This window comes from Piliocolobus tephrosceles, chromosome 7 (genome assembly GCF_002776525.5).
Source record: "Piliocolobus tephrosceles isolate RC106 chromosome 7, ASM277652v3, whole genome shotgun sequence".
Classification (NCBI taxonomy): Eukaryota; Metazoa; Chordata; class Mammalia; order Primates; family Cercopithecidae; genus Piliocolobus; species Piliocolobus tephrosceles.
Window position 1 is genome coordinate 133,661,040 of NC_045440.1, and position 17,438 is coordinate 133,678,477.

Consider the following 17,438-nt stretch of genomic DNA (forward strand, 5'->3'; position numbering starts at 1 on the left):
ACAGAAAGTACCTCTGAGACCTGTGGTTACCAAGAAGGTAGTCAATGTGAAGAACGGGCAAAACTAAGTAACTATGGAAACTAGAGGGTAGAATGTGAAGGAACTGTTTCATTCTATAGATCAGTATCATCAGCTTCCTGAGGAACCTTTACTAAAATGGATTATAAGAGTGACTAATTTAGGGGCAGTATCTTTGGTTTTAAACGCTACAGAGTAGAAGTACATTTTGGATTGATGGGACCCACAGCTCACTATTGAACAACTGCATATGGGTATATAAGATCTAGATACACAGGAGGCCATTCCTGTGGTAACTGCCAGCCTGGTGGAACAGATAAAAGCCACTGTAAGGTCTGTTCACCCTGAGAAGGGGGACTGTCCAGCTCTACCTACAAATGCCAAGTGGGACACCCCAGATGCGGTAGCTGACATGCTCTGTATGCATGTGGGACTGGCTTTATGATGACAGGACTATTCACACACTGAACATGCCTGTTCCCCAAGTCATGGTAAATGTGTGGTTAAGAGGGCCCTTCTACATGGGCGCCCCATGTGATATTACTCCTACAGAAATGAACAGTTCGAGAAGCCTTATCAAATTTGCTGTCTCAGCTTCCCTTCATGGGTCTTATAGATGCTAATAAAAATATTAGATTAATTAACAAGAGAACAGATAAAGGCAAAAGTGAGAGCCAAAGGACTCCTCCCAGGAAGGTGGAAATTTTAAAATGGTTATTAACAAATAAGGTGAAAAAAGAAAACACTGATAGGATCAAACGAAGAAGAAAAAGGGGAGAGTCATGGGACTCATCCCAGCAGGGTGGATATCTTTAGATGGTTATTAAGAAATGGAACGAATAAAATGAAGTTGACAGAGTTAAAACAAAGGTCTTTGTTTTTTGAGGCAGGGTCTTGCTCTGTCACCCAGGCTGGAGTGCAGTGGCGTGATCTCGGCTCACCGCAATCTCTTGCCTCCCAGGCTCAAGCAATCCTCCCACTTCGGCCTCCTGAGTAGCTGGGACTACAGGTATGTGCCACCATGCCTGGCTAATTTTGTGTATTTTATGTAGAGACAGGGTTCTGCCATGCTGCCCAGGCTGGTCTCAAACTCCTGAGCTCAAACAATCCACCCACCTTGGCCTCCCAAAGTGCTGGGATTACAGGCGTGAGCCACCACGATTACCAAAACAAGGTCTTTTTTTGCTGTTGTTAAAAAAAATAACGTGTCATCCATAAGCAGTGGCCATACTGATCTTCTGTGTATGGTTCCAATTTTAGTATATGTGCTGCCGAAGTGAGCAAAACCAAGGTCCTAATACATCATCATAGGGTGGGTGGACCAAAGGGAGCCCCTCTGCTCTCCCAACATTAAAGGGCCCTATCCCAGTTTACTGTATTTCTCACAGTTTGAAGGAATTTTAAAAGTTGCAAGGTAGAGATTACAATGAAACGTATGATCTGAAATTGCCTGGGGCAAAAGTGGGGCAGACTAATCAAAATAAAGACTGACAAAAGGTCCACAGTCCTTTGGCTCAACTCTTGGCAGAAAAACCAAAGCTTTTTGCACAAGACAGAGTAAAATGGTCTGGGGGTAAAGAAGTTCCTGAAACTAGAATATAAAAAATGTAAGGGTTGATAGGATGATGAAAGTTGGTATATTTGAACACACTTCATGTGAAGTGACTGCATCTCTTTTAGTTTTTTTGAGACAGAGTCTCGCTCTGTTACCCAGGCTGGAGGCAGTGGCGCAATCTCGGCTCACTGCAAGCTCCGTCTCCCGGGTTCAGGCCATTCTCCTGCCTCAGCCTCCTGAATAGCTGGGACTACAGGTGCCCACCACCACACCCAGCTACTTTTTTTGTATTTTTAGTAGAAATGGGGTTTCACGGTGTTAGCCAGGATGGTCTTGATCTCCTGACCTCGTGATCTGCCCACCTCGGCCTCCCAAAGTGCTGGGATTACAGGTGTGAGCCACTGCGCCAGGCCGATTGCATGTCTTTTATCTGATTGTATCATGGTAATGAACACAGTATCACACCGGAGAATGTTTCCCCTACCTGGTACTATAAAACAGAAGGCATGTAAATCTGCTCTCCAAGCAATATTAATTGGACATGCCCAAGCCTGCGGAGTGCAGAGTAGAAGCTAGAGTGCTGGCAGGGACAAACTCTCCACTTGATAACCCCTGTGGAGCAGTTCCTGGGGCTTATGGCAAAGGTGTTTGAGCACCTCTCAGCAACAACTACTGGGACTTTGGAATAGAGAATGTTCACTTAAGGAATCTTGCTATGAAATGTTACTTGAAGTTACCCCTATGACATCTGAAATACCATGCTGTCTCAGGTGATGTCCGAGAACATTCTAATGGGGATGGCAGAGCCTAGAAGAGTTCCACAATAAAATGGAAATGGTTTATAGAGGATCATGCTACCTGAGGAAGGCAAGGAAGAGATACCCTGGAGCAGTTTTCCCAAATCATCTAAGAAAAAAACGTATTTCTTCTCCCTTACCTGATGCAGTGATCCTAGGATGGGAGTTGCTGGGACAGCAAAGATAATTTTTGTTTTTTAGCTAGGGGGTCTCACTGTATTACCTAGGCTGGTCTCTAACTCCTGACTTAAATCCATCCTCCCATCCTGCCACAGAGCTTAGATTACAGGTATAAGCCACTGCGCCCAACACTTCAAAACATTTTTAGCAGGAATGCTAAGTAAAAAACTGTAACCATCTTTTTAAACCTTATGTCAAAATTCCTGGGGCATGATGGGGGTGAGATGTGCCTTCACCCCTTCTAGCAAAACTAGGGCTAACAATGAATATGACTAGTGGTAAAAATAGCTCATTATTTCTACATCTATGTAGCCTCACCCTATCTGGGAGTGGACTGAGAAGCTACTTGCCAGACTTGTATTGCTGCCTGTAATCTAGACCAGCACAGTGGTGATTCTAATGTCCCTTCAAAAAAGTTTGGAGATTAATGGAGAGAAGGAGAAATAGTAGCTGAGTGTAAACAAATAAATGGGTAATTGAGGAAAATTCAATGTTACACTAACAACTCAAAAGAGTCTCAGGGCAAGAGATGACATTGCCTTCAGCTCAATGATTCCAGATGCCTGAGAGGGTGAAGCTGTGTATTTACCCAGGCCACTCCTGCTTGTGGAACCTGACAATATTGAGAGGAAGCCTGCAAACCTGAGTGTTCTCATCATCCTGGGAGGTATTCATACACTATGATGGACTGGACTGATTACTAATGATCGTGTATATATATGTTTTTGGATGTAAAGGATCCAAGTAGAAAACCAAGGAGTAGGCTGTGATGTTAAATGCATTAGTTTTCATCCATGGTTCCTGGCTTATAACCCTTGTTATAGACTTCTGTTACAATGTTCGGTGTGTCAGGCCTCAGCGGCAGGCCTCTGACCTTCTCTTGCCCTCTTACTACCTATCCCAAGGCAGGACTCTAATCCTATTGTGGGTCTTAAGCACCTCCCATGAGAGGATTCTACCCTGTACCCTGGGGGAAGGAATGCTGACATCGTGAGGCTTTCATAAAAAGCCAGGAGGACAGGGTTCAGTGAGCTTCTGGAGAGCTGACCATGTGGAGGCTCCTAGAGTTTCCAGAAAGGGCTTGGAAGCTCTGCACCTGATATGGCTTGGCTGTGTCCCCACCCAAATTTCACCTTGAATTGTAGCTCCCATAATTCCCACATGTTGTGGGAAGGACCCGGTGGGAGATAACTGAATCATGGGGGCGGTTTCCCCCACACTGTTCTCATGGTAGTAAGTCTCACAAGATCTGATGGTTTTGTAAGGGGTTTCCCCTTTTGCTTGGCTCTCATTTTTCTCTTGCCTGCTGCCATGTAAGACGTGCCTTTCGCCTTCTGCCATTATTGTGAGGCCTCCCCTGCCACATGGAACTGTGAGTCCATTAAACCTTTTTCTTTATAAATTACCCAGTCTCAGGTATGTCTTTACCAGCAAAGTGAAAACAGACTAATACAGCACCCCTTCCCCCATACTTTGCTGTACACATTTCTTTATCTGTATCCTTTGCAATATCCTTTATGATAAACCAGTAAATGCATTTCCTTGAGTTCTGTGAGCTGTTCCAGCAAATTAAATGAATCCAAGGAGGGAGTTGTAGGAACCCCAACTTGTAGCCAGTCAGTTAGAAGTTCTGAAGGCCTGGACTTGCAACTGGTATGTGTGTGTGTGTGCGGGGGCAGTTTTGGGGACTGAGCTCTCACTCGGTGGGACGAGCACTATCTCCAGGTAGACAGTGTCGGAACTAAATTACAGGACACCCAGCTGGTGTCTGCTGCTTGGTGCGTGCGTGACACACGTTTGTCACAGAAGTCTTCTGTGTTGATGATTGTTGTGATGTGAGAGCAGAGGAAAAACACAGAGAATTTTCCCCCACAGGCATCAAGTGGCAGTGTGAAATAGGCTGTTGTTGGTGAATTCGGATTATGGATGAATACTTTGGCAGGAGATAGAAATGTGGAGCTTTCCAGATGGGTGTAAAGCTGTGGGACTGTTTGGATGAGTTAAGGAGTAAGGGAAGATGCAGAGCAGAAGCAGTTCATGAGCACGGCCTGTGGTGCCCAACGTGCAGAGGTGGAGGATACGAGAAAGCAGCTAAGGGGGTCGGGAAGGAACTGACAGTGCAGCGAGAGTGGACAGGTGGTGTCCAGAACACAAGTGCATAGTGTTCCAGGCAGGAGAGAAGCAGTGACTGTGCCATCAGCTGCAGACGGCCAAGGAAGACAGGGCTGAAGATTAACTGCTGGCCCATCGGCTTGCAGAGGGATAGGAAGAGAGGACGGACAGATGAATCTTGGCTCTGAGCATTAACAGCTGTGAACTTCACACACAGACAATGCGATGGTGTACACCTCATGACAGAAAACACTACCACCTATGAAGTGGTTTTGCCAAAGCCTCAATCTATCTGATCAGGTTTCTGGAATCAACTTCCAATTAATAGGAAATATGACAGACAGGGGAACAATTTAGATGAACAAACACAAGGGGATGGAATCCAGACTGGAGAAATCTATAGGAAGAATAACACAGTTTCTTCAACAAATAAAAAGAGAGAGACGCAGGGGAAACTTTAGCCTAAGACACTTAGAGACAAATCAATCAACTCTACTGTGTGGACTTTATTTTAATCCTTATTCAAATAAACAATTTTTTTTTTTTTTTTAAAAAAGGGCAATTGTGAGACAGCTGGATATGTTAACACTGGGTGTTTGATGATATTAAGAAATTTTTGATTTTTTAGACATGATGAATTTTTTGATGTAATAGAATTGCATATATATGAAATTGGCTGGGATTTGCTACAGAATTACTGAGAGTAGCTGGGTATGGAACTAAATGAAACAAGATCAGGTATAAACTGTTAAGTGCTGGAATGGGTGATAAGTATGTGGGTGTGGTGGAGGAGGCTGCAGGATACTATTCTGTGTCTTTTTTTGTATTTCTGTGTATGTTTATTATGGGAAATTCCAAATAGTAAACACACACACACACAAACACACAGAGAGAGACAGAGAGAGAGAGAGAGAGAGCGAGCGCGAGTGCGAAAGACAGAAAAAGAATGGGAGTAGAGCAAGGGGGTGGTAGTGGGAGGGACACAGGTCTTGATGGGTATTGACAGCAGACCTGCCCTGATAGGGCAGGTCAGATGGAAGGAAACAGCAGTGCAAAAGAGGGAGGGACACCTGCTGGAGTCTGTCCCTGAGCAGGTGGGAGGGTACAAGGTCTACCTTAGGACCATGGCCACTATACCAGACAGGTGGTAGTAGGGGTGGACTCCCGTGCTGACTCAATGAGGAACAGAAACAAGGTGCTCCTAAGGAGAGGAGAGGCAGTGTGGGTGAGTGGGCTGAAAGGTTGTGGTGCTGGGACTGCTGGGCAGCCCCAGATGACCATGTGAGGTCAGCAGTCATAGAGACAGCCAGACCGCCATTCTGACTATGCCTCTCCGAAGTCAGTTGAGTGGCAGAACCCAGCACAGGAGGGGCAGGAGCTGAGGGAGCACATCAGGGAGTGACTTTGGTGATGGGCTGACGCCATGCTGCGAGGGAAGGGAGGGCATGGAGGGGATGGGCGCAGGGAAGAGCTGATGGCAGTTGCAGTAAAGCCCCATGGGCACTGAGAAGTGCTGGGGTCTGCTGCTAGAGGAAGCAGGCTGGAGAGGCAAGGGGTGATATGTGAGTGATCTGGGATGGAGTCTGGGCACATTGTAAATGGGGGTACATGCCTGGGAAACTTGTTTCAAACTCCTCTGAGATCAAAACAGTCCCTTGGGCAGAGTTTAAAAATAAAAGACAACAAAAACCAATTCTAGATAAAGACTCAGCAAACCCAGGGGAAGTCTTGTATCTGTTCTATGGAGGGTAAATCAGCAGTCATTTGGGAGTCCCCTCATCTTACTACACAGGAGCCTGGCCTGAGGAGTCAGTGCTCTTCAAAGTGTATTACTTCACTGAAGAACTCTAGAGAGTGGTGAATTTCAGCTTCCCGATACTAACCCCCAGTTTGACTTCTGTTCAAACTACGCAACACAGCACTAGACTGGGGTCACAAGTCTTGCTGCTGGCACTGAAAATCCAAGGAGCAGGCTCTGAGCTCCTCTGAGCTTCCGTCTGTATCCAAGGTGGGCCCTGCTGGCCTTGCAGGCTTATATAAGGATGGAATGATCTAGATGCCCCTAAAGGTATTTTGCAGCTCTAAGGTAAGGTATGGTAACAAAAAAGGAAGAACTATCACTTGTGTTGTAATAAGAAGACTGAAATTTTGGTTTTACAAATGAAAAGCTTGTCAGCATGAAAGAAGACTCGGTCAAAGAGCTGAGTGTCTTAGCTTGGCAAACAAGCAGTTATTTATAGACACTGCTTTCTTGTACTTTGCAGAGCATGGGTATCTCTACTCTGCATGACAGATGCCATCCCAGGGAAGGATTCCTTTGCCACCCACTTGCTAGGGACTTTCTGAAATATGACTTCATTTTGTCCTTACAAAACCTCACGAAGTAAGTATTATTTCCCCCATTTTACAGATGAGGAATCTCAGGTTTAGTGAAGCTACTACATCACCTGCCCAAGGCCACACAGCTACTAAGTGGTAGAGGTGGTACTGGTTCCGAGGTCTCTCTGATTATGTTTATAAGGGGAGAAAAGAATGGTATCTGGGGATTATAACAATGTAATGTCTACAAAAGTATTATGTATTCTGGAAAAGTACGGTGCTTTACTAATCACCAAATTTGAGTTTATAAATACCTTTTGTCATTTAATGTTTATTTACTAGGTATCCACTACATGCCAGGTGCTGCTCTAGGCATTCGGGATGGATCAATGAACAAGGGAGATAAAAGCCTTGGGCCCCTTGGAGCGGGTAGTGACACTTTAATTAGATGTAAATGTGAAAATGATAGATCTTACCTTTCTGAGGTAGTTTAGGAAGAACTCTTGGGCCAAGGGCAGTCTTTGCAGAACTGGTGCTAATTAACAAATAAGAATCATTTAGGATCTAAAAGTGTTAGAATATCAATAGTGAAATATTATTCAAGGCAATCAAATCAAAGGCATTTACATAATCGTCTAAAGAATCCTTTCAAAATTTCTTTTTTTTTTTCAGACAGAGTCTCCTTCTGTCGCCTAGGCTGGAGTGCAGTGGCGCGATCTCGGCTCACTGCAGTCTCCGCCTCCCAGGTTCAAGCAATTCTTCCTCAGTCTCCTGAGCAGCTGGGACTACAGGCGCCCATCACCAAGTCCGGCTAATTTTTGTATTTTTAGTAGGAATGGGGTTTCACCATCTTGGCCAAGCTGGTCTTGTACTCCTGACCTCGTGATCCACCCACCTTAGCCTTCCAAAGTGCTGGGATTACAGGCATGAGCCACTGTGTCCAGCCTCAAAATGTCTTTAACAAAAGATTATAGTCTATTTTCCATATTTCGGTTTGCCTGGCTGAGGAGGCACAGTAAAAGGATGAAAAAAGGTCCCTCTTAATGATAAAGCCCAACTCCTCCACTTCAAAGCATTTATGAAGGCACCTGGCACACTCTAAGTGGTGACCCCAATGTAGTGCACAGAAGTAACTCTTCCCACCTATCCCACAAAGCAGCTCTGTGTTTCCAGACAAGGAAATGGAAGGGAATGGGGGTGTTGGTAGCTGGTAGACGTAGAAGTGGAAATTCGGCCCTAGCTCCCCTGGCCTCCAGAGCCCTCACTTCTTCCACTATAGCAAAGAGATTGGTTCTTGGGCCTCCAGGCTCTCCTAGGCCTTGGCCTCCTTTTGAGGGACAGGTAAATGAGGGTGACAAAGGCCCAAGTCCCCAGAATACAGGTCCACACCACGTTGTCTGAATCATCAAACGTTAACCTCTGCAACTGAAACCCCAGTACCGTCAGTGGTCTGCATTAGGTGGAAGCCACTACTTTTCTTTAACAAGAAGTTTTGGCGATTCTCAGAGGACACCAGGAGGCCTGCATGCCTGAGAAGCAGCAGCAGCCAAGTGCCTGAGCCCCATCTGCCAAAAACCCCTTTATTATCTCATCTCTCCATTTCTGTGCCCTGATGTCCTAAGAGGTGGTTGCTGCTGCTGCTGCTTTTTTTTTTTTTTTGAGACAGAGTCTTGCTTTGTCACCAGGCTGGAGTGCAGAGGTACGATCTCGGCTCACTGCAACCTCCGCCTCCCGGGTTCAAGTGATTCTTGTGCCTCAGCTAACTGCGTTTAAAAGAAAAGAAAAAGCCAAAAGCACCAACGAAACAAAAAGTGTCAAAAGAAAGAAGATGAAAAGTGTGTGCTCCTTTCTGTCCTGGCTCTTGGACACCCTTGGTCTTCACTGCTCTTTCCTCAGCTCACTTGAAATCCTCCTGCCTCTGGGCAACTGGGGGATATTGCTGAGATAAAGCCACCACTAAACAAGAAACAGTAAACATGAGAGGGCTTTGCTTCTGACATTTTTGGGGTGCATTTTTCTTGTGCTATGCCTCAGCATCTTCCTAGGCAAGCGCTGCTGCCCATTACTGGTGTGTGGGCGATGACTACCGAGGCCAAAGCCTAGAGGCTCAGACGCTGCTTTTGCACAAGCTCCTGTGCAATATTGCGGAACCTGGGCTTGTTCCTATCAGAAATGAACACAGGACCCATCTGTTGGTGGTGCTGTGCGCAGTGAGGAAGGGTACTGAAACCTTCATGAGTCGGCTGGGTGCGGTGGCTCACGCCTGTAATCCCAGCACTTTGGGAGGCTGAGGCAGGCGAATCATCTGAGGTCAGGAGTTCAAGACCAGCCTGGCCAACACGGTGAAACTCTGTCTCTACTAAAAACACAGTAGTTAGCCAGGCATCGTGGTGTGCGCCTGTAGTCCCAGCTAATGGGAGGCTGAGGCAGGAGAATCGCTTGAACCTGGAAGACAGAGGTTGCAGTGAGCCGAGATCGCACCACTGCACTCCAGCCTGGGTGAAAGAGACTCCATCTCAAAAACAAACAAACAAACAAACAAACAAACAAACAAACAAACTTAATGAGTTGCCAAAGGCTCTAGTTCACAATCAGCTTGATTTTGTTTAAAAACTTTTTTTTTTTTTTTTTTTTTGAGATGAAGTCTCGCTGTCACCTAGGCTGGAGTGCAGTGGCGTGATCTTGGTTCACTGAAACCTCCACTTCCCAGGTTCAAGCAATTCTCCTGCCTCAGCCTCCTGAGTAGCTGGGACTACAGGCGCACCCCACCATGCCCGGCTAATTTTTATATTTTTCATAGAGACGGGGTTTCACCATGTTGGCCAGGCTGGTCTCAAACCCCTGACCTCAAGTGATCCACCTGCTTTGGCCCCTCAAAGTGCTGGGATTATAGGTGGGAGCCACTGTGCCCAGCCAAAACTTTTTTTTGAGACAGGGTCTTGCTGTCGCCCCGGCTGGAGTGCAGAGGTGTGATCATGACTCACTGCAGCCTCAATTTCCTGGGCTCAGGTGGTCCTCTTGCCTCAGCCTTCCATATAGCTGAGACTACAGGCATGTACCACCATGCCCGGCTGATTTTTTTTTATTTTTAGGAGACAAGGTCTTGCTATGTTGCCCAGGCTGGTCTCAAACTCCTGGGCTCAAGCAGTCCTCCCACCTTGGCCTCCCGAAGTGCTGGGATTATAGGTGAGCCACTGTGTCTGGCCTTTAAAAATCTTTTATGAGTGCTTTTGGAGTGTCAGATATTCTCCTCATTCTGGAAAAAGAACACCAGAACTTTAGTTCTACAGGGTCCCCAAATTAGGACTGAAGGAAGGTGAGTGAGGAATGAAAGGTGGGGAACAAGGGCAAGGAAGGGGCGTGGAATGTGGAGTCAGGACAACAAGCAGGCCAGAGAGCTGGCTCTGACATCTGCGCTTGCCACCTAACCACTCTGGGCCTCGCTCTCCTTACCTGTAAAACTGAGGATAGTAGTAATTGGGCCTATCTCACAGGGTTATAAACAGCACATAAGATAGTGGTATTAAAAGCATGGATATGGTGGCTCACAATTGAAATCCTAGCACTTTGGCAGGCTGAAGCAGGAGGACTGCTTGAGCCCAGAAGTTCAAGACCAGCTTGGGCAACATGCTGAGACCTTGTCTCTACAAACAAATTTAAAAAATCAGCCGAGTATGGTGTTGCATGCCTCTGGTTCCAGCTACTTGGGAGGCTGAGGCAGGACGGTCTCTTGAGCCCAGGAGGTTGAGGCTACAGTGAGCTGTGCTCATACCACTGCACGCCAGTCTGGGTGACAGAGCAAGGCCCTATCTCAAAAAGAGACAGATTTTGTTTTTTTACCTTTCAGAAACCCTGGAAAAGAGCTGACTCTTTTTCCCTGAAGTTGGGATCTGGAAGTGGCTCTCTATCCTTTTCTTGGATGGCACCTCCAGAGAAAACACTTTAGGGTAAGGCTGGATAAAAATTGCCCGTAAGAGATCTCCTCAAGTATACAATTTCAGTGAAAAAAGGGAAGACAAGAACATTGCTGTCAGCCTAGCCTAAAAAAAAAAAATCTTAGAGCTTGAAAGACTGATATTTTTATGTTTGAAAATCTCTGGGCAATCAGATTTCCCTAAGGATTATCTTTTCATTTCCAAATCTGCAAAAGGAGTCAAGAGGGAAAGTAACAAAGTTACTTGATTAAAATATCAAAAATAAAACTCACTCTGACAGGAATTTTGTTCAAGACCATTGCACAACCCTGTGACCACCGGGAAGTGACGTTAGCTCCTGTCTGTGAACTGGGTAGACAGCGGTGTTGCTTAGAGAACGGTCAGCAGACCTGTGTCCAGTCCAGCCACAAGATGTGCACGCAAACCAAGAGTGAACGTCTGGTTTCTCGTAGTGGCCAGCCCCACTTGGCTGACCACAGCTTTGAGCAGCGCTGGGAAATCCATGAAAACTCATTTCTAGAATTCTGTCCATTGCATCAATGGATCCAACAGGGGAAAGGAAGCGCTGAGATGGCTTACCTTGACTGCTGGGATAGTCCCTCAAACTTGTTTGTGGTCTTACTTGAAGAGGATGGACCCCCATCGTTACCTACAAGGAAAATTTAATGTGAAAAGGTATGTCTTTAGATGGGGAAATGCAGTATGAGAATATATGGGTTTGGCTTATAGACAGGCCTCAAGTTCCAGAATGGCATTTAAAAGACCCAAGCCAAAACAGTATGCATTTCTGGCATAAGACCAAAACAAAACTGAGCACTGTTTTGGGCTTTGCGGTTTTTTATTTCTGGTAAAGGAGTGTATCAAAGAGGTGAGCAGCTGCTCTGTGGCAAGACCTCAAACAGCATACAAACTTGGTGATGCTCCCACTGGCTCAGGATCCTGTCCTTAGTTTGAGGGTAGAGAGAGAAGAATACATTTCAGGTTCACCAAGAGGTCCCCATGCTAGGAGACTACCCCCTAGTATCCAGACTCAGAAGAAACGCACAACTCCCAAGTGGAGTGTGTATGTGAACACCATTAGCAGGGTGGTGGATAAGGGGTCATCTGCTGGGCCAAGCCCTCAGGCACTTACTGACTCATCATTCTTTCTCTTTTTCTCTTCCCCCCTCCCCCCTTCCCCAAGACAGGGTCTCACTTTGTCACCTAGGCTGGAGTGCAGTGATGCAATCAGGGCTCACTGTAGCCTTGAACTCCTGGATTCCAGTGTTCCTCCTGCCCAGCATCCCAAGTAGCTGGAACTACAGGGCATTCATTCAAATATTAACCTTTTTTTTTTTTTGAGATGGAGTCTCGCTCTGTTGCCTAGACTGGAGTGTAATGGTGCAATCTCAGCTCACTGCAGCATCTGACTCCCAGGTTCAAGCGATTCTCCTGCCTCAGCCTCCTCAGTAGCTGGGACTACAGGCATCCACCACCATGCACAGCTAATTTTTGTATTTTTAGTAGAAGCGGGGTTTCACCATCTTGGCCAGGCTGGTCTCAAACTCCTGGCCTCAAGTGATCCACCTGCCTCGGCCTCCCAAAGTGCTGGGATTATAGGCGTGAGCCACCACACCCAGCCAAGTATTAACATGTATTAAGCATTTACTATGTGCAAGGCATAAATGTGAAGCAGAAGGCACAAAAACAAATAAAATGTCACTGCTCTCACAGAGCTTACGCTCTGGCCTGTGAGACTTACACACAGGAAATATACTAACAATGTGTAATGAGATGAACATCAGTTGCTGTCAATTGAGGAGAAAATAGTTTCTAAACTCTGACTCCTGGCAGGAATGGGGGAAGAGGGAGTAGGGAATGCCGTCTGGGGAAGACACAGCATCTGGACAGGTGAAGAACTTTCTAGTGGGTAAGCAGCAAAACCAGAGGCACACAGGTGGAGGTAAGTGTGCTATGTTCAGGAGAGGGTCACAAGACAATAAATGAGGGCTCTTCTGTGATTCATGTCGTGGTGGGAGGAGTGCAGCGCAGCTGTGAAGCCCCAAGCTGCGGGCACCCAGGAGGATTCCCTGGGACCCTGCATGGGCACCCTGTCTCTGGGGTTCTAGTTCACTTCCTTGCCCTTTCTTCCTGTGACTGCTCTGGAAACTCTTGCTCTCTTCCTTCAGCAGCCTCCTCTCCTCCTTTGCCTAGAAGACTATAATACTGCCTAGGTGGCACTGGGAATGGGCTGGCTGAGGAGGCTGAGCAACAGGAGGGCAGATGAAGAGGGCAGGACTGAAAAAAAAACTAACTGATCCTCACTACACCGTGCATCTGCTCAACAGCACCGCCGACTGCCCACATGCTTTTATATTCATCCAGCCTTCCTTCCTCACAGCATGAGACTGGCATCATTACTCCTTTTCCAAAGACAAGGAAATGAGACTACACGAATAAATGGCTGCAGGTCCCATGGGGAAATGGTGTACCTGGGAGTCCTGACCACAAATCAATGTGCTCTTCATTATCCATCAAGACGCCCTGATAGTAACATAAACAGCAACGATCGTTTACTGAGTACTTTCTGTGAGCAAGGTACTGTGCTACATACTCAGTAATTATGCTTATGAGATAAATAGTATAATCACCCCTTATTTTATATATGAAGAAGCACACAGAGAAGTAAAGTCAATTGCCCAAGGTTAGGTCACTGGTAAGGGTCAAAGCTGGAATGGAAAGCCAGCAGCCCTCTTCCAGGGTCTGTACTGTGAATCACCACACTCTAGCACCTATCACCTCCTGGTCCGACTGCACCTACTGAAGACAGAGAGGCTGGCAGGATGCTCACCTCCTGGACAGAATGTGCTATAATTCTATGATATTGATACAAGAAGAAAAGAGATAAACTGGCATTACCAGAAGAACCAAAGGCTTTCACATTTAGTTTTATTTAATTTTAATTAAAGTAACCATCAGTATATGTCCATGAGCCCATATAACTTAATATTTAAGGACTTCTTTGGTAACTCTTATAAAATCCTCTGAGCTGGGATGTTCTTTAAGGTAGGCATTTATTTTCTTCTTTATTTTTTACTTATTTATTTTTTCAAGATGGGGTCTCACTAAGTTTTTTTTTTTTTTGAGACGGAGTCTTGCTCTGTCGCCCAGGCTGGAGTGCGGTGGCCAGATCTCAGCTCACTGCAAGCTCCGCCTCCGGGTTTACGCCATTCTCCTGCCTCAGCCTCCCAAGTTGGGACTACAGGCGCCCACCACCTCGCCCAGCTAGTTTTTTGTATTTTTTAGTAGAGACAGGGTTTCACCGGGTTAGCCAGGATCGTCTCGATCTCCTGACCTCATGATCCGCCCATCTTGGCCTCCCAAAGTGCTGGGATTACAAGCTTGAGCCACCGCGCCTGGCCAAGGTCTCACTAAGTTCTAAGTTGCCCAGGCCAGTCTTCGACTCCTGAGACCAACTGATCCTCCCGCCTTGGCCTCCCAAAGTGTTAGGATTATAGGTGTGAGCCACCACACATGGCTTTTTTTTTTTTTTTTTTAAAGAGACAAGGTGAGTGCAGTGGCATAATCATAGCTCACTGCAGCCTTAAACTCCTGGGCTCAACTGATCTTCCCGCCTCAGCCTCCCAAGTAGCTAAGACTACAGGCATGCACCACCATGACTGGTTAATTTTAATTTTTTTTTTTTGTAGAGACAAGGTCTCATTGTATTTCCCAGGCTGGTCTCAAATACTTCCTTGGTCTCAAGTGATCCTCCTGTCTTGGCCTCCCAAAGTGCTGGGATTACAGGTGTGAGCCACTGCACCTGGCCTGGTAGGCATTTCTTTCTAGCACTGTGCTCAATGCTGAGTCTTCAGGGTTAGATATCAAATCTTATACTTTCCCACTTAAATGAGCTGTAACAATCAAAACGTCAAGGAAAACTTTATGTTTGGGGAATGAACTGTTGCATCCACTAATTCCCTTTCCAGGTAGAAAACATTCCAAACAAGTGATTACTAATGCAGGTTGCATGAGCTATACATGAGTAAATTTGAGACCAACAGGGCTGCAGAGGCCCTCTGGCTCTGCTGCGGTCATTCACTCTGCTGTCGCACAGATGAATCATCATGTCAGGGTCTGCTGCCTAATGCACACAGGCCCAAATGTCCAGAGTCCTCATTTAACCTTACTCTTTGGCTTCTCAAAATGAGTCTCCATTTTCCAAAGATGGTGTGAGTTTTTATGTCTCTGTCACTTTGCCCCTTACGTTCCTTTCCCCTGCAAGGAAGGCCTGTCTCCTTCCAGTTTTGGTGAATTCCTATACAACCTTCCAAGAACACCTTTAGAGTCACTTTCTGGAAATTTTTCCATAGCTGACTTGACCAACCCTTGTAACCAGCTTCTTACCAGGAGTGGCTAATTAGGGGTGCAGATTTTGGACCTAGACAAGTGTGGCTTTGAATTCTAGCTGTACTGCTGACCAGTGGGTATGAGTTTGGGTGACTTCTTATTCTGCTAAACCTCAATTCCCTCATACATAAACTGGGAACAACCATGGTACCTACTATACTAGATGGATATCAGTATTAAAGGAAATAAACTATGAAGTATGGGACACAGTGCTAGACCACAGGAAGCCTGACACAAGGTAATATCATTCACAGCTCTTCAATGGCATGAAACAGAAATGATGCTAATTTAACTCAATGAGTGGTCACTTCAAAGAATGGACCCTGCTTTCTACGTCTTTGTAACACCACTTTTTTTGTTGTTGTTTGTCTGAGACGGAGTTTTGCTCTTGTTGCCCAGGCTGTAGTGCAATGGCGTGCGATCTCAGCTCACTGCAACCTCTTGCCTCCTGGGTTCACTGATTCTCCTGCCTCAGCCTCCCAAGTAGCTGGGATTATAAGCATGTGCCACCACGTCTGGCTAATTTTTGTATTTTTAGTAAAGGCGGGGTTTCGCCATGTTGGCCAGGCTGGTCTTGAACTCCTGACCTCAAGTGATCCACCTGCCTCAGTCTCTCAAAGTACTGGGATTACAGGGGTGAGCCACCGTGCCTGGCCGGTAACACCACTTTTTAACACAATGTCTGGCACAGAGCAGTCAACAGTCTCTGCTAGCGTCTGGTTGACAAGAATCCTGTCACTCTCATAGCTATGCAAAGGCTACCTGCTGCGCTTGAGAAGAAAAGTATGGCTTAGAAAACATTCTGAAAATAAAATAGTACTGAAAAGAGAACAATGAGGAACAAAAATATGGAAGCAACTCAATCCCTTTTTTCTCCCTGTGCAATTTAGAAAAAGATCTTGGCGTATCATACAGATGTGTTTAAGAGAGACCTGGAGATACATCCTGGACAGGCAATGGAAGAAAGTGTGGCCAAGACTCCTGGTCACCTACTATAGCTTCGAAGCTACAGGAGAACAGTTTGTGGAAAGAGAGGGGGCAGCGAATGGCCTGGTTGTTACAGGAGTATTCTGGAATAGTAAATTACTATACTGGCCTTGGAGTTGGAAATGGGTTCAAATCTCAGTTCTGCAGTTCCTGGATTTGTGATCTTATGCAAGCTATTTGACTTCTCTGTGCCTAATTTCCTCATCAGTAACTGGGACAATGACAGTCCCACTTCCAAAAAGTAGATATGTACTAAAACAAATAAACAACAAGAAAAACCAAAAAAGCAAAAAAAAAAAAAAAAAAAAAAGAAGTAAATATCCATGTCTCAGACATTTCAAGGATTGAGCTTTTTTACCTGGAAGTCCCAGGCCTGCAATATAAGCAGTAAACCAATTTTTGGTATACTTTTTCATTCATTATTTGCTCTATATTAAATAAAAATGCAATTCAAACTCCCAGTGACCAAACATGAGGAATGTAAGTGATTCCCAGAGGTCACTTTGTCAAGGACTGGTAGAACCTGGATCAGAACTTGGGCTTCTGGAATGTTCTTTCAGTGCATGTTATGGTTTCCCATGTGCACTGCAGACACTTCTCTAAATGCCAAAGGATGGAGGGCCAGGGGAGGGGGGGAAATTGCTCTGAGGTATTAATTACAAGAGTCTCAAGTGTGAGAATAGCGTTAGTCTTAAGGCTACCATGAACCTAACAATTAGTTGTATTTCTTTCTTTGCTCTTGCCTGTAAGAATCTTAGGGTCAAATCCGTGGCTTACTTCCAGACACTGTATGTGACTTTTTATTACTCACTTTCTGGAGAAATCACACTCCTGGAATTCACCTTACTCTGCTACCCTTATTCTCCCTTCATCCTCATTTCTTATTATTTAAATTGTGTTAAAATATGTGTTAGTCTGTTATAAAGTAGGTTATAAAAAAAAGAGGAAGGCTGGGTGAAGAGGCTCACACCTGTAATCCCAGCACTTTGGGAGGCCAAGGCAGGAGGATTACTTAAACCCAGGAGTTCGAGACCAGTCTGGGCAACATAGTAAGATCTTGTCTCTACAAAAATTAAAAACTAGCTGGGCATGGTGTGATGCACCTAGAGTCCCAAGTTACTTGGGAGGCTGAGATGGGAGGATCAC

The 17,438-nt window shown here is 45.7% G+C and overlaps 1 protein-coding gene and 1 non-coding gene across 4 annotated transcripts in view; both read right to left on the minus strand.

Moving 5' to 3' along the window:
- The window catches only part of ASAP1 (ArfGAP with SH3 domain, ankyrin repeat and PH domain 1), a 314,103-nt gene that overhangs the window by 16,059 nt on the left and 280,606 nt on the right, over positions 1-17,438 (minus strand). For all 3 annotated transcript variants that reach the window (XM_023223822.2, XM_023223807.2, XM_023223814.2), the window contains 2 exons: positions 11,496-11,565; positions 7,458-7,516 (listed from right to left, as the gene is read on the minus strand). In XM_023223822.2, the coding sequence (XP_023079590.1) occupies positions 7,458-7,516; positions 11,496-11,565 (129 nt within the window). The remainder of the gene's footprint in view (positions 1-7,457; positions 7,517-11,495; positions 11,566-17,438) is intronic.
- On the minus strand, positions 1,195-1,302 carry LOC111551699. The gene has a single exon (XR_003309511.1). It is a non-coding gene; the product is annotated as a U6 spliceosomal RNA (small nuclear RNA).